The sequence below is a fragment of the Empidonax traillii genome, unplaced genomic scaffold (genome assembly GCF_003031625.1).
Source record: "Empidonax traillii isolate 1590-97213 ecotype Southwest subspecies unplaced genomic scaffold, ASM303162v1 scaffold333:size665630, whole genome shotgun sequence".
Taxonomy (NCBI): Eukaryota; Metazoa; Chordata; class Aves; order Passeriformes; family Tyrannidae; genus Empidonax; species Empidonax traillii.
Window position 1 is genome coordinate 232,594 of NW_020955526.1, and position 24,072 is coordinate 256,665.

General features: G+C 36.0%; 1 protein-coding gene across 1 annotated transcript in view; it reads right to left on the reverse strand.

The window, feature by feature from the left end:
* Positions 1-22,557, reverse strand: part of APOB (apolipoprotein B) — a 36,535-nt gene extending 13,978 nt beyond the window's left edge. Inside the window, exons 1-25 of the mRNA XM_027891852.1 lie at positions 22,406-22,557; positions 20,820-20,858; positions 18,171-18,286; positions 17,194-17,339; positions 16,018-16,171; positions 15,686-15,841; positions 14,607-14,731; positions 14,340-14,425; positions 13,859-14,078; positions 12,694-12,921; positions 12,076-12,193; positions 11,807-11,953; positions 10,175-10,386; positions 9,607-9,844; positions 8,880-9,056; positions 8,392-8,583; positions 7,508-7,675; positions 6,104-6,315; positions 5,398-5,580; positions 5,053-5,174; positions 4,276-4,486; positions 2,845-3,020; positions 2,522-2,709; positions 2,119-2,264; positions 283-659 (exon numbers count right to left, since the gene is read on the reverse strand). Of these exons, the coding sequence (XP_027747653.1) occupies positions 283-659; positions 2,119-2,264; positions 2,522-2,709; positions 2,845-3,020; positions 4,276-4,486; positions 5,053-5,174; positions 5,398-5,580; positions 6,104-6,315; positions 7,508-7,675; positions 8,392-8,583; positions 8,880-9,056; positions 9,607-9,844; positions 10,175-10,386; positions 11,807-11,953; positions 12,076-12,193; positions 12,694-12,921; positions 13,859-14,078; positions 14,340-14,425; positions 14,607-14,731; positions 15,686-15,841; positions 16,018-16,171; positions 17,194-17,339; positions 18,171-18,286; positions 20,820-20,858; positions 22,406-22,463 (4,195 nt within the window). The 5' untranslated portion in view covers positions 22,464-22,557. The remainder of the gene's footprint in view (positions 1-282; positions 660-2,118; positions 2,265-2,521; positions 2,710-2,844; positions 3,021-4,275; positions 4,487-5,052; positions 5,175-5,397; positions 5,581-6,103; positions 6,316-7,507; positions 7,676-8,391; positions 8,584-8,879; positions 9,057-9,606; positions 9,845-10,174; positions 10,387-11,806; positions 11,954-12,075; positions 12,194-12,693; positions 12,922-13,858; positions 14,079-14,339; positions 14,426-14,606; positions 14,732-15,685; positions 15,842-16,017; positions 16,172-17,193; positions 17,340-18,170; positions 18,287-20,819; positions 20,859-22,405) is intronic.
* Between the last annotated feature and the right edge of the window lie 1,515 nt (positions 22,558-24,072).

The window sequence follows — 24,072 nt, forward strand, 5'->3', positions numbered from 1 at the left end:
TTGACAGCTACACTAGTGTTTGTAGAATCCTGCCTTCAGTTTTGAAGGGCATTTTGCTCAATTAGGAATATCCAGCAAAGTACTCTTTGAATTAAATTGACTTTACCTCTACTGCCTGAATAAACAGACACACATAATATTTTTAAAAACAAGGTGATTTGAGATTATGCAACACCTATCTTTAAATAAGTGTAGGCAAATTCATGTGCTGTACCTGATACAGGGAAAAGAAAGCAATTAAAATAGTTTTGCCAACACTGCAGTATTAGCACACATTCTTACCTTTCACACTGTAGGAAAGTAGGTCAAAAACTGAGTCAGCATTCATGTTATAAGTAGTTTTTGCGCCAGATGCTCTCTCTGTGGTGCTGTTGGTCAAAGTGTACACTGCTGTCCAGTTGTAATAGTTGCTGTACACATTAGCAGAGACCTCCAACTTGCCCAGTAAAGGCACACGGAAGGGATAGGATTTTGGAATACTAAATGTTGGGATTCTGTATTCCCGAGATGGCACACTTATTCCCATTGACTCTATTACCAGAGGAGGTGTTTTAACGGTCTGTGGCATCCGTATGTCATTGGATGATCTTCCACCAAATGGCAATGGGATATCAATTATAAAACTGTTTTTATTGAAGTTGTGTCTGATCCGGCCTTCACTAGAAAATAAAAATAACTCAGTTGGAAACTGTAAGTTCATAAAGCATATACACAAAATGCCATGATTCCCTACTCTGCCCATGACAGTGACCTTACTTACCATGCTTATACCAATGTCCTGAGAGAAATGTAATGATTATCTGTTATCAATATTTTTAAGCACTCGTTCATCAGAATGTAATGAAAGCACTTTTGGTGTCAGTGAATTCTGTCAATGTTTCTTCCCCCCCATTTTGTAATGAGGGAGGCTTATAGGTCAAGTAAAAAAATTCCTCTAAAAACACTGCCACACTTGTGGGATGCTGAGTACCAGAAAAAGGCAATTATATTCTTCCTAAAAAAAGTGATGCACTCTTATAGAAATGCATGAAGTCTTATTAGCTTTAGATGTTGTAACAATCTAAATTATTAAGAATTTATCTTTCTGATTATAAGTGTTTCAAAAGTTTAATCTGAATATTCAGCATTTATTTTATTCTGAATAAAAAACAATAAAATCTAACCACTTGACTAGGAGTGAGGACTGGAAAAAATGGATTGTCAACTGGAAAGTTTATGGGGAAAAAGTGTGATTATGAAAAGGAAAACCAGAAGGAAACTCAGCCTTCATTTGTGAATGAACAATAGGCTGGCAAAGATACTTTTCTTGTTTGCCTAACTGGTCTTTTATATTGCAAAATCTTCTTTTTTTTACACTTAAAGCTACATCCTAGGATTAAAATCAGTAAACACTTTTGAAATTTGTTCCTTTACATAAAAAGCAACATAACCGAGCAGTAAAAAACCCTATTATTATTATTAGCATAGATGATAAGAATACAGGAAAAAACCCAGTTTATTCCTTGCTTATACTTAGCTCGGGAACACAATTGAAACAATAGAGTTGTGTGCCACTAACATACAGTTTCATATTACCATAATATAATACATGGAAAACCAGATCTAAGACAGACAAAATGCAAGTCAGACATGGAAAGAGGTTGGGTGACTCTACTGGTGAAAGTTAACCACCATGTGTAGGGGATGGGAAGAACTGTCCAATAGGACTGCACAGGAAAATGCAGAGCTACTAGGGCCATGGCCAAAGATAAAGACTCTGTAGGCTTGCAGGACACAAATCTATGGGAAATATGGCTTCAGTAGCTTCGTGACTTAAAATCTGTCAAATGCTGCATTTTCATTTAGTACTCCTTACAGTATAATACAATACTTCAGGTTATATTTACGTACTGCATAAGTGACTGCTGTAAAGTCAGATCTGCATTAAAGAAATGTATCAATTTCTCCATATAATTTCATTTCTCTGATCTTAAACTTCTCCGTTATGATTCCAATTTTATCCTATTGTTTACAGCAATTCCATGCTGTCTTATAAAACACAAAGTAAAATAAACACAAAAATATGAGCAAATAACTATTTTCAGTTTCCTGTGTCACTGTCTCAATTTCACCCCCCACCTTTTCAGGAAAAGTTCTTCAGGAATGGTGAAAACAGGCAGGTTAAATTTCTGAATGTTCAGTTCCTGCAGTCCACTTAGTTTGTCTTGCAGAGTCTGGGCATAGGGGACATCTTTTGAAGCCTTTTGCAGCCAGGTGTTGGTTGCCTGCAATGAGGAGAAAAGTTTTTCAAAGTAAATAAAAAGCTTTAGGACTTCCCAGTAAAGTTATCTGAAAGTCCTTGTAACTATCCATACACTGAGCCCTAGACATCTGATAAAGTGATTAGTTCAATCAAAGTTGGAAAGGTACAGCTTATTCAATCTGATGAGCTCTTTTACAAGTAGCTCCTATTTTGGTTCCTTGGGGGAGGCAAGAATTTGTTGAGGTGGAGCTGCAATATCTAGTGTAGGTTGAACCATACCACGATAAATTGTGACACGATATGTCGCAGTGTCATGTCCGTGTGAGCCACTTTCCGATCCAGCAGTTCATTGGCGTGCTTCTCTAAAGCTTTTGGGTAGTCTGAAAAGTCGACTGGGAAGCCAGAAGACAAATTTTTCACAGCAGCAGTGACACCCGAATTCCACTCTAGCTCAACTTTCTCGGAATCTGAAAATCAACAAATTTAAAAGGAAAAGGTAAAATCAGTCATATTCTTATTCTGTTGAGAGATATACTATAAACCAATGTAAAAATGTGTTTAAATTTATAAGTTGTATACATGGACCATGTTTTTGCCCCTACCATATCTGAGAAGAACTCTTTTTGAAACTGAGTGTCCAGGAATTGTTGCAGCTGAGCTGATCTGAAGATAGGCTTTGTTTGGTGAATAATTAGCCAATGCTTCACTTCTAAGTTCAGTTTGCAGGCGAGGAATAGAAACGGTGCCTCTTAACATTACCTCTTCCATTCCAGCGTGTCTGTGAAAGAAAAAAGTAAATGTAAATACAAATATTGCACTATACTTTTTTACTTATGCTTCAGGAGTAATTTCAGCATTTAAGTCTATAGCAGAGGCATAATAGGTGTTATAACAGATTGAATCAAACTCATAAACTCTGATCCAATTCAATGGATGTTTTCAGTTTCTGCCAGCTACTTTGGAAAACCTGTGGTAAACTATTATAATACTACTGTGTAGATACACACAATAATGAGTCTATGTTCATTTCAGAAGACTGAAAAGGATGGAAATATGTGCCTGTCCTAGTAATGTTGTACCAGAACCAAATTCTGAAACTCTACTCAAGTTGAATTCTGTACTAAGGATACAGACCGTGGCCATGAATTGGATAGAAACAAAACACTTGACAAAATATATTATGCCACTGGGCTTCATTTTCCTTTATTCACATTTATTTTATACCTCGGTAACTTTGTTGACTTGAGCAAACTTCTAATATTATGTTAGTGCAAATGAAAGGGAATTGAGGTCCCTGACATCTGTCCAAAGCTCCCACTGATATCAGAGGCAATTCTGCATGAACAGCAAAGACAAAGACTCCCTGGGGTACCATCAAGATCACAGAATTCCATGGAAGATTGAGGTTTATTAAAGAATGTGATCAGCCCATTTCACTATGGGCTTGTGAGGCAGACAATTTTAGAAACCCTGGCAGGCTGAACATTTTTGTTAGCTCCCCTGTAGGTGTTCCCGGAAATATTCTCATCATGAAGCGTGGGAATTTTTACAGGAAGCTCTCAGTTATTTTGGTTTTGTTTCTTATTGAGTGCCATTAGATTTCTTCATGGGGAGATGTAATAACTTTTTTTAGAGCCAAACACATCCAGTAAAAGATAATACTTCTCTGAACAAACCTTGCCTTGTTTATATCCTTGGATATAACACCTGCAATAACACTAGTACAATGCATTCTTGTAGTCATGTGTGTGCAAACATGGGAGAACTAGCTCAAGGAACTTGTAACACAAATTATATATATACATATAGTAAGAAAGATCCGTTGGTGCATCATATATATGTATTCGATGTATTGCAAATAAAATAATTTAAAATTTTTTAAAGGGGGGTTTAATGACAAGCTCATATATTTCTCTACTTAAGAAATTCCTCCAAAATAGGATAAAATTTCCCCACATTTTCTACATTCAATAAACCCTTCAGTTATCTTATTCAAAGGTAGCTGTAAAATTCTAAATGGTTTTCTGAGTTACCTTATCTGGCCACTAAGAGTAACTTCAGGAATCTTCTTGTTGTTAAAGTCTAAGACAAAGGCGAATGCTTTCTTCCCAGGAATGGATTCATCAGTGATTCTGAGGTTTGTACCAAAGTCAATATCAACATCTGGAATGTGGACATCACTGGTCAAAATCTTTTTGTCTCTGTTGTACCTGACGGTCAATGTGGCCTCATGTTGATTTACACCTAGAAAATATAATGTACTTTGGTTATTCACAGCCATGGAATCTGTTTGGACTTTTCTTAAAAGGACAATAAAAAAGGATCAACCTGAAATTATATCCTATTAAGGATCTAACACAATGTTTGACGAGTTTGAATCAGAAACTTGGTCATCTTTTTAATTCTCATTTCTTAAACACACGATCCACCAATGCCATCACTATTTTTATTATCTAAATGATCCCACAGATGATTTGGATACTTTACTTCCATATTTTATTAGAAACAGTATTTTTCTCTTTCTTATACAGAACCCAGTAATATCTCCACTTCCTTGCTTCCATTCAACAACTTCACACTTCTATTTAAATCAAGAAATACAAAATCAGTCTCTCACCATGAAAATTTTGCACTGGGATTGCACACATATAAGAGAATGGAGTTAAAGTGTTGGACTGTTTGGGTGTGAAAACAATATTCTATTTTATACTGTAAAAAATTATATTATGATTTATTAATAAAAATCTCTTTCCTAGTAAATGAAACATTTCAAAACTGAGCTTAACCATATTAATTTTTCAGACTCTTACCTTCTGCCTGGAGAGCAAACTTTAAGGTGTCTATCAGGTCATTTCCCTCTCTCTGCAGGTCATAGTTTGCACTTGCAGAGTATTCCTTCACTTCACCTGTGGACTCTATTTCAACTTCAAATCTAAAGAAGGAGTAAACAAATGTCCTGTAAATAACTATTTTGTCCATGACTTCAAATGGACGAAATCATATAGTTCTCAACAGATTTCTGATCTGCTGACGCTAGTCTGCTTTTAAAGATCTGAAAAGGTAAGCTTTACACGAGAGAGTACTGTAGATACTAAGCCTCAGGAAGGAAGGGTAGTTAGCACAAAATAAACATAGTTTAAGTTGATATGACTTACCTGGATTGTCCAGTCAAGGGGAAATATGGAGCTACCTCTGTGTCAGTGGCATTAGAGTACAATAATTTGGTGCAGAAATTTAGACCGGGGATGAAAGGCTTGCAAGAAGTCGAGTTTTCTGGGTTCTCGGTCAGAGATGGAAGCTCCTCAGTTTTGGCTGGAGACACCAAATGCAGCGTATTGCTGGAACAGAAAAGTCAGTCATTTATTCCCAGGACAGGTGCTTAGACATTGTCCTCTTAACAAGGTTATTTCTAAATAAAACTCACTTATTAATGTAGGGGTTAAATGAAATAACATTTGGTGGTTAAATGATCAAGTTGTTTATTAAGTATTATTGATAATTATAATAATAATGTATTGAGCCATTGCCCTCACTAAAATTAGTGTAAGCAGACCATTTAGATTCAATCTAAAATAATATTGCTATTATATTAATTTTATGTGAAAGAAAACAAATAATAGAAATGGTAAGTCTTGTATAGATTTGCAAAAATAATGACAAATTCAATAACCTGGAACCCTTGACTCCAAGTCGTCACTTATCTGGGCTATTTGTTATCTTATAAAAGAAGTTATCTCAGTTTTACAATGTCTGGGATTTTTCTGAACTGAAAACTTCTCCATGCTTGCCCTATCATTTCAATTTCACCACAATAAAAACCAAGAAGAGAAGGAAAAGCATAGCCTTGAAATTTCTCATTACCTGATACTGAGGAGCTTTACTGGACTCTTTGGAGCAGGAATGCTGAATTTCAGTTGTCCAGCTTTTACACCAACATGTGCTTCAATTCCAGATTCATGGAATATATTAGAATTCATCTCCACACCACTTCTAGCAAATTCAGGCATGTTTATTCCCAGGTGTGTTACAAACTCAACTGCTACTGAAGGTTTAGCAATGAGATCTGCCTGCATCTATTTAATAAAAACAAAATGGGGTATTTATTTGCCCAATACAATTCTTGCTGGTTATCTAAAGCAAACATAATATTCCTGATAATCTAGAGGTAATGTTTTTATAATTGGTTTTGCTATTCAAAAAATCTGATTCCCATATCACATAATCAGAGGGACCACATGAGTCATAACTGTAATGTAATGAATACAGCAAGATGGAAATGCCAAGGATCCTAATCTACTGTAAAAATACTCATGCTTCAGAAAGATTTTGTACATGGAGCTACTTGCATGTATTTTTAAATCTGAAGACAAGAGCCAATTTTCCATTGTAAAAAAAAAAAAAAAAAAATCAGCTATTTTCAAAAACAATGAGCAAACTATTTGACAAAAAAGAAATGGATCCAAGATCTGAATTTCTTTAAACATGAACCAGCTTATTTGCAAACTTTTGCTTTGGCCATTACAGGAAGAAGAGACAGAATGCAAAATTCTGGAAAAGATTCCAAAGCTAACTAAAGGACAACCAGTAATAATTTTCAGCATTTATTTTTTATTATTATTTAAATCTTATATATGGTGGAAAATTGAAAGTTTAGATAAACTGAAACTACTAACAAATTTTTATAAAACATTGACTAAATAAAAAAAAAGAAAAATAGAACTGTAAAAAAGAATGGAAATATTTAACCTTTTAAAATCTTAACTGTTTAATAATTTTGTGTCATATGCTCTTTCATTGTTACAATTTCAAAATGTTTCCTATCACTTAAAGAAATGTTTCTCTTGATTCAGTTTTCATTATTTCTTTGAATTGATTATCAAATTTTTCACTTTGAATTGGCCACAAATAATGTTTTGTTAACTTTTTGGCTTGAATAGCAAATTCACCAACTGTAGCTTTTCTACCATTGTAATTTGAGAGCAGAAAGAGAGAAATAAATGGAGATTAAAATGATTGTTTTTGAAAGAGTGATCGAAACACTTTTAATTCATAAATTTTATTATGTCTCGTACTTAATTTATTATATGCATTACTTCTCAAATTAATCTAAATGTCATCCACAAATTAACCAGAGACCTCTAATGAGGGTGGGTTTTTTTATATCAAGAACATTTTGTAATCTTTAAAATTTTCTGTCACTACGGTTTTATCCATAAATGAGATTATTAGGAAGAGAAATAAATACAGACAGATATTGAGACTTACACTTTTTTGTTGAAGTTTCACAGCTACTCTGGCCCCAGGTGTTGCTATTCCAGACAAGGCAAACTTCAGTTGAAAACCTGCTCCAGTTGGAAGCTCAAACTCATTGTCCATGAATATGTAGTGGACAAATAAATCCCTGTCAACACCTTTTGAGATGGCTTGTGCAATCTGTGAATCAAACAAGGAAATGAACAATAACAAATACACACTTTGGAATATGAGCATTTTGTAGTTTAAAAATTGATCAGGGAATGATTGCAGCTCTATAATCCAAAAGTTAATTTCATATGGAGTTGAGAATCTAAATTCTACAGATTCCTTGCTTCAAAAATGTACTTTAGAACGTTTAGCGAAATCTGAACTTTAAACAAATACCAGAGTTTTTTACCTGCCTACATACACATACAAAGGTGAATTTGGTTTGGATAACATTTAATATTATGGTTTTACCAAAGTCAATGGCAAAGCATTTTTTGTACTTCAATAAAAGAAGAGTTTTACCAAATATTCTTAAACTGTACTACATCTTCTTTTCTATTTAACATGACAAATTGTTTAACAAATATTTTCATAATTAGAAATTTAATAGTATAACTTAATGGCAAATACTAAGATTTTGGGCATTGTTCCAGTATAAATCTCAATAATACAATAAGATCTGAACTTTCTTCCCCCTCACCAGTCTTCCAGGAGGACTCCTCTTGGTTATTGAGGAGTCTTCATGGATTTCTCAGAGTCCTTTAGACCAAACGTGGATATTTCATTTTAAACAATTTTATTTTCATGCTGGTATAATAATAATTATATAATTAAATAATATCCAAATCTTAAAAAAATCTGGTAGAAAAAAATTTATATTGCACATCAGTGTATCAGAAACATACCATTTCAGGAATAATCTGAAGAGTTTTAGCACTCTTTAAAATCAAGCTTCCCAGCAATTTGAAATCATTGAGTTTCATGTATCCAAGTTCTTCTCCCAGGATTCTCAGATATGCTCTTCCTTCAGGAGCTTCTTTGTTGCTCAATTCTTTTATCAGTTTTTCGAGGTTAAGTATTATTCCTTTTGTGATATCCTGAAAATTCAGTCAGAAAGCAGCAAAACAAACTTTAAGGAAAGCTGTAAAATCATTTATGTAGAACAGTTACTTAGTGAATGTGAGCTACTCTGCCTGTGCTCTTACAGATTTGTCTCCAGGCAAAGACTGCTCCAAAATACAATTAAGAAAACACATTGTTAAATAGCATTATGGGTTTGTATTTTAGCTCACCAGAAGAGGAGAGGCAAATATAGAAAAAAGAGGGTAAATGCTGTAATTACTGTGTAAAAATAGGAATGTTGTGCTGCACAGAAAATATTTTCAAGCTGTACCTGATCCTGCTTGCCATCCTGGGAGAGACCAAAATAGTCAAAAAGCGCCTTGGAAACCTGCTCTGGCACTTTGCCATCAACCCAGTACAGGGCCTTGGTTGCAGTGTCTGGGAAAAATCCCTTCTCTCCAAACAATGCTTCCAGTGTTGGTTCAAACCCCTTTCCATCCAAGCCAAGCTGAAACGAACAGGAAGGACAACACATAACTGAGACACTTCCCCCACTTCTTTGGAACTTTACAACGAAACAGACTCTCCGGGGAACAAACAATGCATTTAAAGTGTATCCTATAAGTCTATGACACTTAAGGGAAGATATGGAATACTATGTCTTATAACTGATTTTATCTCTGTGGTGAGGTCCGGTGAAAAATCCCCACATAGGCTGCATATCACTTAAAATCTACTATGAAAACTTCAATGTGCCAGTAATGATTCATTAGCATGAAGTCAATTTGTTACAGATGGGTTCATTTTACCCTTGCTGAGCCCTTTAATAACTTCAGCAGGGTCGTGTATCCCGTCAGTGGCAAGTGACATCACGTAACGGATGGCTTGCTCTAAAGCCCATTGAGATCAAATCAAAGTCCCCTTGTAGTCATAGCTATCCTTAGATTTCTCCCAAAGCTTGTAAAAACAATACATTATTCAAGAAAGCTGCTAAAAGAAAACAGAAATGAGAAAGAAAACAGCTGAATCCTAACAAACGTTTTTGATAGTTGTTGTACCTCAAAAATATCACTTAGGTCAAATCCATACACACGCAGGGTGGTTTTTAGCATGGTCTCTTTAGGAACATAGCTGTTTGGGTCAAATACCACATTTCCCTCTACTTTGGCAGAGATGGGGTCAATTCCAGATACAGAAACTCTTTTGGAAATCTGATAATTTCGTGAGAATTTTTTGAAATCTTTGGCCGTTGGAACCTCGTTTCCTTTCAGAGCTTCTTCAACTCGGCTTTTTAGACTAGGGAAGAGGATAGCAATTAAAACATGATTAGTGTATATTCCAAGTACTCATTTAGTCCTAATTTTTTATGCCACTTGTAGACATTCATACAGCTGAGGTGATGACAAATGGCTAGATCTTTGCACATATTAACAGAAAACAAGACTTAAGGGAAAGACTATAATCTGGGCACTGCTCTGACAAAGCCATAGTTTACTCAGCTGATATGTTTGTTCAAATAAATAAAAAAATCCAAGCAAAAACTTCATGGCTAGATAGCTACCACTACAGTTACAGTCAGAACTTTGTTTTTCCTGAGAGACCAATATACAACTAAATTTTGCTTACTCTTCAATGCCTAGTTCTTCAGAGTCTAGGATGTTGGCAATGTGTGAGGCAACAAAGCTTTTCACTTGCTCGTTCTTCTCCTTTGTGAGCATTCTCAAAATCTTTGCAAGATCACCTGAGGAAGGATTTTTCATCAGTATGAGATAGGCTGCCAGACGTTTTTCTGTAGGTACATCCGACTCTTGGAATGCTTTGAGAAGTGCTGAACGGTCCTATAAAAATAGAGAAAGGTTTGCAATGATGAACTAGTTCATAGATGATATTAGGAATATATTGGGTGAAGCAATTTTCAGAATGCAGTATTTTCAGGACTGCATACCTATTTCTATACTTTATTTCTACAACAAATCAAAACAGTTGCTTTGAAGCTACTTTGTTAAATTTTCTTTTGCTAGAAAATATCATAGAAATTATGGCTTTATTAAAACTGATTTTCATAGAATCAGAGAAACATAGAATGGTTTGGATTGGAAGAGACTTTAAAGATCATCCAGTTCCAACACGTCTGCCATGGGTAGGGACACCAGAAACAAAATCTTCCACTAGACAAGGTTGTTTAAAGCCTCATCCAACCTGGCCTTGAACACTTCCAGGGATGGGGCACCCACAACTTCTCTGGACAACCTGTGCCAGTGCCTCACCACCCTCATAGTAAACCTTCTTAATATACAATCTAAACCCACCTTCTGTCAGTTTGAAACCATTATCCCCTGTCCTGTCACTACATACTCTTGTAAATAAACTCTCTTATCCTTTATTTTCTTATATTTTTTAATCATTTTGGTTGGTTGGTTACTTGGTTTTCTTTAATCCTTTTTTATTTTATCCTTTATTTTCTTATCCTATACATGGCAGGGTAAATTCTTCTTTAGAATACCAAGTTTTTGATTGTTGGGAATCAGAAGTGTTCTTCTCTGCAACTAAACTGTCAAAATTTAGAAACAAGATCACTTGATTTAGGAAAACAAGGTGATCAAAATCCTCTGTTGTGGGAAAATTAAAAACATATATTAAAAATAAGCAACAATTAAAAAATTAAAATGTTTTAAACTGAATCTGAGGATGTGAACTTCAGGTGTTTCCAGGCTCCCAAACTTTTTAAGCCTTATCTGGAAACAAGAGCATGTCTCTTAGACTAGAAACTTGATGTTGAAACTGTCTCACTATACTGAGCTGAAGTGCTCTGTATAATGACACCCATTCTGTAGGGGATGCTGTAATGTCATGGTAATGTAAACATAAATCTAACCAGTACTACTAACAATGACAACAAAATATCAGTATAAAATACGGACCTGATTTTTTTCCTAGTTAAAGACATTCAAATCTGGAGCAATTCATTAGTTAACACCACCTTTGAATAAGTAGATCTCCATTTATGACACTAACAGGAACAGATCCAAACTATCTATACAAAGCAATTGCATCTCAAAAGAACAACACCCACTGAGTCAGAAGACTGCAGAACTTCTCAGATATGTGCACGGAAACTAGATAAGGAAGTTCTAAAAAAATTGGAAGGGAGATAGCAGAATTATGAAATAATGGGAATTTTTTGCATATTCAGTAACTCCTGTGAACAGTCAAGTTGAATTGAGGACAGTTTATCCTGGTTCTTGTGACCCAATTTACCTCTTCAGTAACTGTCATCTTCCTGAATGCCTGGATGGCTGCTTTCTGAACTGAAAGTGATGCAGCTTCATTTCTGATACACATCTTCAGAAGAGATTTCACACTGGGTTTAGCTTTCTCCATTACTGCACCCATGTTTCCAATAGCCTGTCAGTGATGAAGACACAGAAAGGTGACAAACATTTTTTCTCCATCAAGAGAAGCAGAGTGCTATATGCACTACAATTTATAAAAATGTCCTGTATGAGGAAAGAAGGAAATAAAAATACCCGAAGTGTGAGGTATGTGAGTTCATCTTCCCCAGAACAATCAGTGCCAAGCAGCGACACCATGAAGTCTGCAACGTCTGCGATTTCCTCTGTCACAGTCTTCTTCTCATTGTAGAACCTAAAGAAATATAGAAACACATTAGAAACAAAAGGAGAAAACGGGAAATGTCTATATCTTGTTCCTAAAGAGCAAATTCATGACAACAGCAAAAAAATCTGAAAGCTGAGCACTCTTGGGGTTTACTCTAAGCATCGCAGCCTTGAGGTTATTTTGTACAATTGCATGCTGTCATTACTTATAATATATAATGGCCAGTCTTCGCGAAAGAAGATCCGGGGAAGGTCTTTACCCCTTCCAGCCTGCGCATTGGATTTTTTAGGTGAGACACAGTGTGCGCGGAACTGAGCCCACCCTTTAATCCTGAGGTTCATCTGCCGGGGCCAAGCACGCTTGGACGGTGGCAGCGAGGTCCTCAGGACGTAGATGGATTGTCTTACAGGGCTAACGAGCTCCATCTGCCCGGGGAGTGGCCCTGACCAGGAATCGAACCCGGGTCTCTGCGGTGACAGCGCCGCGTTCTTAACCACTAGACCACCAGGGGCTCTGTCATTACTTACTTAGTAACAGAATGGCTCAAGCCATAAAAAGAAGCTCTGCTTGGCTGATACTGGGCCATGTTAAGAATTTCCCGTATTCTCTGGGGAGTTGGAGAAGGCAATAGTCCCAGGGTGTACGTGACCAGGTCTGCCACAACTGGATTCACATTTCCAGTTCTCAGGATTTGAAGGACTGCACTGTAGCACTCTGGAGTCCCACACTGGGTCAGAGCCTGAACAGTGATGGAACTGAAAGGAGAAAAGAAGACTTTGAGTAATTAATTCCCTGTCTTTGCACTTATTGTGGATATTGACTGTTTGAAACAAACATTTGACAAGTTTATTAAGGGGTTTAAATATAAATGGTATATCATTTTTTACAAGTTATAGTAGAAATACAAAGAAATAGTAGAAATAAGAACATCAAGAAAATATAAACAATATCACCATCCCACAGCCATACCTTGTTTTTTCTTCACAACAGATGCTCCCACAATTTAAATATTACAAACTAATACAATACAACTAGACTGAGACTCTATCCCTCTAAAACTGAGGTCATAACATATGTGTAAACTGACTCAAGTCCAGCTTGGACAGAAGAGTAATGGGAGTAGAGGGAAAGGTCAGACCAAAGGATAGGGTTCTTCCATGTCTCCTAAAGTCTCACCCTCCAAACTCTGTTCTTTGCTATAAGTCACACTTGGGAGTTTGGAATTACAGTCACTGTCCTTGACCAAAACTGCATGAAAGATCTTTGGCTATAATAACTATCTACAGGATTGCTCCTGGCACACACACTTGGGATGGTGGAGGGGCTGTACTGGACTGTATTATACTCCAGTTCAACTTCTCCAGTAAATTTGGAATATTTGATGGGAGAATGATATAAACAATATTAGTTCTTTATAGAAGACTAGAATTTTCAGATCTATTTGAATTCTTATACTTTTCTCATATATTCAATATTCAAGCTCCAATTAACAACTGAGCATTTCTGACAGAAAAATGTAAAATTCTTTATTTCTCTCTCTGGATAATTCTGAGGATACTTATCTTTCTGAAAGACAGCCTATACATCTAATTCACTTCTAATTTAAAACCTCTCGCAGCAAATCAACAACAGAATGGTTTTGCCACGACATTGACATGTGGTGTACTTGCACACTGCACAGCTGTACCATACCTTGAGGTTTCCATCATCTTTGGTACAAGAGAGCCAAGAGTGCTGTTATGTAAACTTCTAAGCCCAGAAACAAATCTGTAAAAGAGCCTTGCTCTCTGCTGGTTCTGCTGGGAGGCTGTAAGTTTCTGCAGTTCCTGAAGGGTTTTCAGAACAACATCACCCTGCTTGGGGAATTTGGCATCTGTACTTTCCAGTGCAAGTCCCTTCTCTTCCAGTTCAGCTAGAAATTAAAAAAAAAAAAAAAAATTCCATTTGTTATCAAGGAGCTATGTTAATTTTTATTATCTGTCTTACATTCAGTAAAAATACAAATACTGTCTCATGTTTTCCCATTTTCTACTCAACCTTTTAAATTTCAGTAAAAATTATGGGTTGATTTGGTCCCCTCAGGGGTATCTTTAATAAATTCACGGTTTAAAATAATCATCTCTGTATTTATATTTTGTTCCTGTGTTTGTGTAATAGAGAACTGCAGCTCTACCTCCATCAAAATATTTGTTATTGATCTTTGGGGTATCTTCAAGCCTCAAGGTCTGGTTGACCTCTGTCATCACACCATAGCGATTTCTAGGAAACAAAGAAAAATTCACTGCATTAGTTGAGTCTAAGTACTCTTGAGAGGTCTTAATATGTCTCCTGCCTTCTTAAAAATCAAATGCGTATTTGATGTCAGAGCAGACTGTGATAGATCATCATTTAAAACAAATATTTATGAATAAAGGGTAAGGATAAACAGTGAGCAACCTACTTGTATGAGGAAGGCAGAAACAGGTGTTTTTCACTGCAGACAGCATCTCTGATATGCCTTTTCTTTGCATCAATATTGTAATGACAGAACTGAGTACTCTTTAGAAGGGTAGATAATGGGGTGTTCTGTAAAACAAATAGTTTGGCAGTCATTTTACTGAATAGCATGGAAACAATCATAGTTTTAAAGGCTGACACAGTTTTACTGTAATATTAAAAATTAAAGCATATTGGAAGCAAAGGTGAATAACTGGAATTATTCTCACACAAAGACAAAATTGTGCCAGTAATAATCTTTAGTCATAAGTCTCTTCATAGGCAAAAATCCCACCAAAATTTTCCCTCAGGCCTTATCGAGGTGTTTGGGTTGGTAGTTACTTCATGATTGATCCCCTGCTGCCTACAACAAAGGACTCCTTCATAAAACCAATTTGTAATTTTTGGAGTAGTTCAGCCCCCTTGTAACAACTGATGCTCTTTTTAATTTCACTCTTTTACATATTTTAAAGACTTCTACAAAAAACTGTAGCAGTGGTAGAAATTATTAAATGTGTTTTCAGCATCATATGAAACCCTATCTTTTTAAACTTAAAACACTCTAAAGCACAAATGCCATTATACCAGAAAGAAATCTGACAATATCCATGCAAGCAACTGCATTTGATCATTGTGGATTAACAGGTAGAACAAACAGCATGCTTAACCACTAGTTGAGGGCATTTAGAGCCCTCTCCTCCTGCACATCACACAAACTTTAGGGTTTTGGTAGACTATATGTTTTACATGAAATTGGAATTTTGAAAATTTTGACCCACAAAACTAAAAATTTGGCTATGATCTGATAGGTTACCATGTAATCAATAGTCCTAACTCCATCTATGAAAAGCTCTCTGCATCATTTTTTTCTCTATTGACTGCCAACAAAACCACAGTCTGATATAATGGAATGGTGCAGAAAAACTCTTTAAGTTTTTAGAAAATATAAATAAATACAAAACTTAGTCATTGTAGTAGTTGCTTATCATTTTAAATGACAGTGAGAAAAATGTTACATCATATAATTTTTAATTAAATACTTACCAGTCCCTTTACAATGGCAATAGGGCTGACATGATCTCTGATGGGACGGAAGTTGTCACAGCCTTTCAGGTACCTGGTAATCGAAATATCTTCTGCAACATTTCCTTTTCTGGACTTGAATTCAACTTCACTGTCACACTTTCCATATACAGTATCCTGGAAAGAAGAAAGAAATCACCATCTCCGCTCATGCTCTCAGACATTTTCTGATCTAGTTAAAAGGCACCTTTTCTGATCAGAATTTCCAGGCCTTTTGAAAATGAGTAACTCTACCTAGGTGAGCTTCCTTCCATTTGTCAAGGGAGCTAAGGGAATACTTTCAAAATACCTACCATTGAAATTGTTTTTTCATTTTCTACTGTTTCTGTTGGCACAAGTAGAGCTGAGATGATCCCTCTCTTGAGATTCAGTACATTCAGAGGTTCGTCCTTCTCTGGATACAGCTTGACTTTTGTTCCATCCTGAATGCTAAATTTTAGCTCATGCCTGGTGCCCAAAATAACAACATTAGAATGAAACACAGTAAAGAAGATGCTATCAATAAACTGCTGGGCTACAGATAAAGCATCATGTTTACCTTGATCTCTCAGTATTTACTATTCACTGCTGTTACTAATAGAAGTATTACTATTAAAGCAGCAAAATTCTAACCAAGGACATTCTGATATCACCAGATTACGTCATATAAGGACAAGCAAATACCAAGAGCAGTGGCTGGAAGCTGGAATTGCATAAATTCAGAGAGGAGATAAGTAAATTTTTAGAATGAGGTAATTATTAACTACCACAGGAGGCTACAAAATGATGGGAGGATTCTCTACCAGTTGTAGTCTTTAAATAAAACCTTCATGGTTTTCTGAAAAACATGTTTTAACACTGTCTCAAGTTGTTTTGAGATCTATGGCTTGTGAAATAAGATGGATACGCAGGAAGGAGCATGACTAAAATATGCACTGACAAGCACTAGATACTAGTTGGGTGGAGGGAGTAATAGCAATTAGTTACGAAAGCAGATAAATAAGGAAAAGATAAACTGCATAGGTCATGAAAGATTGGGATCAGAAATCTGGACTTCAGACTCAAACAATCTAGACTTCAGTCTCAAATCCCTTTCTATTGCACAGTCTGCACCATGTCAGTGAAGGAAAATTATCTTAAAGTGGCTGCATGCAGCCAGTTGAGAATGTGCTTACAAGAAGGAACATTACACTTGCAATAATCTTTTGGGGACTACAAAACAGTTTCCTGGATAGAAGATAGAAATGACAAAAACATTCCATGTGAAAATTCCGTATCTCAAAAAGCTTTCCCTACTAGCAATTGAGAGCTATGCCATGCTAACCATAAGTTGTATCAGAGGGAATTTTGCTGTGGAACCAGCTTGCAAATCTACCATGTTATCATGAACTGTGTTCTATACCTAGAAAAACATAGTCAGGGTAGACTGTAACATTGCAACCTGTTCCATTTAAAGGTCACAAGTGTTGATGATAACTGATATTACCTACCTGGACATGGCACTTGCAAAGTCCTCAGAGTTCTTGGACTTTTTCAGAATAGCCCTTCCCTCGGAGTCAACACCAAATGTCTCCCTCAGGGAGCAATGCATTGTCCTTAGGACAAAGCGGCACAGCTGTGGTACCTCCAGTTCAACCTGAAAACACAAATATGTTCACCTTTTTTCATTATCATGTTTCCAGGATCATCCAGTTAGTTACCACTTTGAAAATTCTTTGGGTTTTTAAAGTATCAGAATCCCCCTGCTAGTAGCTGTTGGAAAAAGTGCCAAAGTGTTCTAAGTAGCTTAAAGTAACTCAAGGGAGAAGATATGAGGGCAGGTATTTGCTTGGCTAATGGCATGGAGTATATGACATATATGGTAAGCAAGCAACTGAGAATTTAGAATGTTAGAACTGTGTGAAAACTTGAACCATTACACTGATCAGTGTTATTAAATAAAATGTGTGCTAAATAAAAAATATTTTTCCAAATTACTCAATTTACAGAAAAAAAACCACAACCCAGTGATGAGAAAGTTTTGGGCAAAATGAAGGGACATTGGGTAATATAATGGTCTGTGGGACCTTCTATTGCTACAGTCCTGGTATTGTCTTGGCTGTTGCCATTAACAGGCTACCATGGTCTTCATGGCTTCAAGGTACTATTGTAATTCAGCTTCTAGAGTTGTTTGATGGATATTGGTAGACTCGGCCTGGGAGCCAAGGAAAACTAAACTACCAGGTTTTGCCTCTCTCATGTAAAAGTACAGCCATATCAGGTTTGAAATGCACTGGCACAATGGCATGAAGGACCTCTGCCATCCTCAGTGCCTTCTGTCTAGGATAGGGATGGCTTAGTCTTTGTGACTCTCAATATGTGCCTTTCAGAAGAATGGTCTTGTTCGGAAAAAACATTGAAAGATGCTTCCCAGCTGCCAGCTCCCATGTTGTGCAGTATACAGTCCCAATTACTCCTCTTTGCCTACCTTGCAAGTGATCTTTGAACCACTTCGAGAATCTGCTGTTCCTGTGATCCCATTTGATGTTTCTGCTTCATATGAGTAAACATATTTTCTGAGGGGTTTAAATCTGGTTGCATCTTCTGCAATTGGGAAAACAGAGTGGGTTTATGACTTGGGTAGGACATGTACATGTAATCCTTACAATACATGCTTAGTGCTGTCTAACTAAAATGACTGCCACAGATAAAGGAAACATGAAGGCTCATCCTCCCACTATTTCCTTTTACAGAATAACTTTGAGACAAAACTGTGATGCCTTCATATCAGTTGGATTATTTCTGAGGCATAAGACCAAACTTGTGGGGGCAGTATAAATTTTGGGGTCCACTGTTCTGTTTGACGGGATCTACCAATATAACCTCATCTGGCCTTCAAATCATGGCCCATTAAAGCAAATGACAAAAACAGGAAAAAACTTACGGTGTGGAACTGTTTTAAAAATTATGCTATTGCCTAGTTTTCAAATCTGTAATAAAATTATTCATTTCAGCTCAGATTTTTCCATCATAATGACAATGCAAGAAGCTGCTTTACCAGTCACATGATTGAGACTGAAAGCAAAGAAACACAGAAAGAGACAGAACACTAAAACTAGAATTCCTCAAGACCCTTTCACTTGAATCTACAGAGGATTTTTCTGCTCCAGACTCTCCTGAAATATGATCTACTCTAATTCACTTACTAGATCAGAAAATTTTACTAGAGTGGACAATTTTTAATGGAGATAAATTTTAGTTATATGAAGAGCATCCAACAAGGGAAAAGCTTTAAATTATGATTAAGAACAAGACAGGAGGGAGTATTTCAAGAGGTGTTTCTCTTTCAATCAAAGGAAGCCCCAAAACCTAACAGGCTTCCTCAAAGGAACTAATTTCACCTGTGTTTAATCTCTCCCTGTTGCCTTCATTTGTAATTTTAAACTCCACAAGCAGGAATGAATGGGGTAACAGAGACATTAAGAAAAAAAATAGTCTCAATGTCAAATACAGGAATATAAGATACTATATTGGTATCTGGAATGCATAACGTAGGCCAAACAGTGTCCTCAATCCCAATTCACTCCCATTATAAGTGCAGGCAGAGTTTTAAACTAAGCAGGATGATCAGGCACTCTAAGTGTCTGTGCTGAAGCAGTTTAAGTCAATTTGAACCAGAAATTACTGTTCCCTCAGTTAAGGCTGAGCAACTCACAGGGTCTGTGGCTCTGTTGTGGTGCTGAGTGAAAAGCAATTTCCTAAATTGCTCCTCTGGGGTTATTTAATAGAATCCTGATCTATTTTATAGAAAAACAAAGATAGGTAATCCTGGTGTAAACCCAAATGCCCACCATTAAATCTGTATGATTTGACCTGCCTATACCTGCATGAATGCAGGCTACTCCTCTTATAAAATATTTGTCATGCCAGAGGCCAATGGCAATATAACCTTGCCCTTTATGCCACAGAATTTCATATTTAGAGGGGAGAAAATAGTACTATGCATCTCTAATTTCCTCATTGAACTATCACTTTTATGAACTTTACGTATTTTAATAGTATTTTATCTGAGATCACATTCATGTAATTGCTAAACACATTTTAATTATTACTAGCTGTCATACCATAATCAACATCTTAAAAACATTTGAAAACTTAATTAAATTATGTATTTAACCTTAAAATTAAAACTTCTATTAAAAATTCAACACTATCCGTGTCACTTTTGGCTATCCTGGAAAATAACTATACACTCTCAGAGAATTTTGCAACACCAGTATCTACCATGCTAAAGCAAAGGGCTAATTATTGCTTCATATTCTGTTTTTAAACAGAAATAAGGAAATTATAATATTAGAAATGCAAATACCAAATAATTTATTGGATCAAAAATAGACAAGAAATTGGCAATGAAGCTCAGCATTCTTTGAGTTGGTTCAGTAAACCCAATTGCCTGGAGATGGTGCTAAAGCACCCAACAAGGGAAAAAAAAAAACCCTGGAGACAAAGAACAAAACATCTCATTCAGTACTTTGACCCTGTGGTCGAACATTATGTATCTAACCAGGCAGTCAGGGCCAGCCAGAGTTCATTACAAAGATAGGGCATAAAGTCAGCATTTCCTGAGTCTGGAGTTGTTTAAAGAAATTGCTGTCCTTGCTGACATAGTTGATGATTTATTCTACAGGTATTTAGTTAGATATCCAAGTGCAATTCTGTGGGCTTTACCACTGTGAAATAAAATGCAAGATTCAGTCCACAGCAAAGTGTAATGTACATAACCTCACAGCTAAAGTTTCACACTCGATAAATAGGGATTTTTAGATTAAGGAATTTGCACCTGACAATAAAACAAATAAAAAAGAAAAAAACAAAAACCCAATTGAAAGTAGTTTCTTAATGAGAGCTTTAAAAAAGTTCAGAAACTCATTCTCAGCTTGTCCAATCTTGGGAAACTTTAACAATTATTCAAACCAATCCTTATGGGTAATTGAATGCCTAAAATAAAGGGCAATAAGTACTTCAGAATATTGCCATCATTTTCATTTCAGTTATTTCAGAAGAAGAGATTAGGAAAGTGAGGCTTTGAGAGATGTATTCAGTTACAATTGTGATATAACAAAAGCAAATCAATTACTCGAACATCCTGGATTTCCATTTTCAGGTGTTTCTTCTTCTGTTAAAAAAAAAAAAAAAAAAAAAAAAAAAAAAAAAAAAAGGTCACAAAACCCCCAAGAATTAAAAGCTGGAAAAGCAGTTTATAGCTATAAAACAAGGGCTATTAATATATAAATGTAAATACTACATTTTCATTGTAAGACCTATTTAATTCATACCAACTTCTGATGTAGTTTGAAGGACTGATGTAAATAACAAAGCTACTATTACTATTTGCAGTACAGAGTCAAATCTATAGGGAGTTACAAGCAGTTGCCTTGATACAGTGAACCAAAATCCCACAGTAGGATCTTTAACCACAGAATTAAATAAATTTGATTTAAACTGAGAAGGATCAGTTTCTAAGTTGACAAGTATTTTTAAAAGCCCTATGTTATGTAAAATAGACAGTTTGTAAAGGATGGGCACAAAATGTAGGGGTAGACAGATGACTGTACCACATAACACTGTTTACTTTTAAATTTTAGTCTATTTGAGCACATGAAAATACTGTTAAATTGATGAATGGCTATACTTTGTTTTTTGTACATTTCAAAAAGGACACATTTGAAGATTACTACTAAAGTTTTCTGCTATGAAATATTTTCTGAATATCGAGAGTTCATTCTTTACAGGAAAAACCTATTCAAGTTAAGAAGAATCATTTGCTCTAATCAGTCTTAGGTATATTCCACATGACCCTATTTAAACCAAAACTAAATATAACATAATCTAGTAAATTTGCTGCATTCATTAGATGCTATGTGTTTTTTTAGTATATTACACATGAAGGCCAGCATTTTTCTCTGCACACTTTCCAAATATCCATTCTGGGAATTCTAAGGTAGACCACTCTATAGAAATAGACTCTAACATTAGTCACAGTAGTTCCAATGGCAACAGAAATACTACTATTACTATTAAAATAGTATCAATAACATTATTAATAACCAATAAAAACAAGGTTTATTGCATAACAATAAAATTGTATAACATTTCCTGTTCTAAAAAGCCATTTCTTGGGAAGCAAGGATAGCTCACAATCCACAGCACCATGCTGATCTCCGCTGTCTTTTCTGATCTTAGGAAAAAAAAATCTCTACTGACCTACTTCTTTTACTACTTTTATTGATGACTGTGTCCCTTCAACACAAAACTCTATTTCAAATGCCAGTACTGCCTGCCAAATACAATCTGCTTTACTGCTCTCTGTCTTCACATTTGTCACAAAACAGGTTAGCAACAGCTGGGCTAAGTCTGCATGGTATCTCCAAGCTACAGTAGCTCCACTAGTGGACTTAAAAGGACATTACAGAAAAATGCCTTATAGGTTGCAAAATACATTAAATCTGCACAAAAGACAGCAGGCAACATTTGTGACTTTCTCCATTGGGATCCTCCTATAATTGCCCATTCCTTTGAAGGGAAAGGGCGATATCTTTGCCACACTGAACTTTTCTAATTCTATACGCCAACGTTCTGTTGGCTGATTTTTTTGCAACATTGCTGTTTTAACGGTTCATAAATAAAGCAGGAAAAAGCATTAACATAAGAGGCAGTACTTACGTGTGAGAACACCACTGCTGAGCAGCAGGGAGAGCAGCAAGAGCTGCACAGGGCCCATGGTGAGCCCTGAAATCTCTTGCTGCTCTTTCTTTTCCTCTTTGTCCTTCCCTCTTCAAATCTTCCCTGCTGCCTCAGAGGGAGAATGAACCTTCTGACTTGGACCTCCATTTATATAGTCTGTAGCAAGCAGCTGAGTCAAACAGTTTAGAGAGCTCAGAGCAAATTGCCAAAGGTCCAAAGGTGAGAGTCCCAGATCCTCACTGTGCTCCACACAATGCTCTGCTTTGGTTACTGGGAGTCACAGAACCATTGAGGTTGGAAAAAACCTCTGAGATCATCAAGCTAACCTCCAGTAAACTGGGAATTCTCCAGTTAGCCAAGATGGCTCATAAATGACTGAAATTGTCCCAGTGTCCCTCACTTCTGCGACTTCCCCATCCTTACTCCTCTGAGAATCAAAAACTGTAATTTCATGAACTCTATGATTTTGTGATGAATTAAAACACTCCTAACATACAAGGCTATCCCACTGCCTCTGCCTCAAAAGCAGATCTCCATTCCCTACCTCCACTGAGAGGGCAGATCAAAGGGCCTTGGTAGGACACTGTCTCAAACACTGGCATGGTGCCCCCAAGTAGGGTAGAAGACTGAGCATGTACTGGAGACAAGTCACTCTTCCAGTTCACTGATTTTTTTTTCTTTCTTTAACAGTTTTTAAAAGCAAAATCCCTCAGCTACATACTCTAACAATGTAGTCAAATAATTTTACCACACCTACATAGGAATGAATACAATGCATAAATTAGAGATGGAAGAAGTTATCACTACATCATGTTTTCAAGTTGTTGCATAGATGTTGAGAGGTTTAAGGGTATGAGTACTTGAGAAAATGAGAGTATTGTGCAATTATAGGCAGGAGAATGAAAGTTTTTCTTTTTCCTTTGTACCAAAATTAGTCATATACCTTTCTAAAAAAAAAATGTTACTTTTACTTGCAGTATTGAGGTAAATCAGATCATGTCCATGCTGAAAGTAAGCTCTGTATTCTTTTGTTTCTTTATTTTGATATTCATTTTCATGTTTGCTAATACAAAAATATGAAAAAGACTAAATTTTATTTAAATGAGGAAGATAAATCTCTGAAGAAGATAAAATTGATTAAAATACAAAACCCCCCACCTTTTATGGATATGGGGACTGGGTTTATGTCATGAGAAATTCTAGTAGTTTGAATTCTTTCTCTATTCATATCTATCAAAACTAAATGCAGTAAAAAAATTGACTATGGAAATAGTTAAGAACATTTTGTTAACCAAATTTAATTTCCATTTATCTGATCAAATGGAAATGTTTTGACATTCAGAAATAAAAATATTTTCCCTTACCTTGAATCAAAAATCAGAATTTTGGCTTAGCTAAGCAGTAATTTCTTTAACCTAGCAAAGTTACTATTTTACATCATTGGTAGTTATCTTTTAAGTCTCAAATTTCTTCATACTCTTTCTCTTCTGAACTTAATAGATGGATTACGTTTCCCAGGATGCACTGTGATCATGTAACTCCTGACATCAGCTCAAATGGCAAACATTGATGTTCAATGGGATGAACTTCCCAATAAGGGAAGCATCTTTCATGTGATCAGGATTTTGTCTGATGACATTAACAGG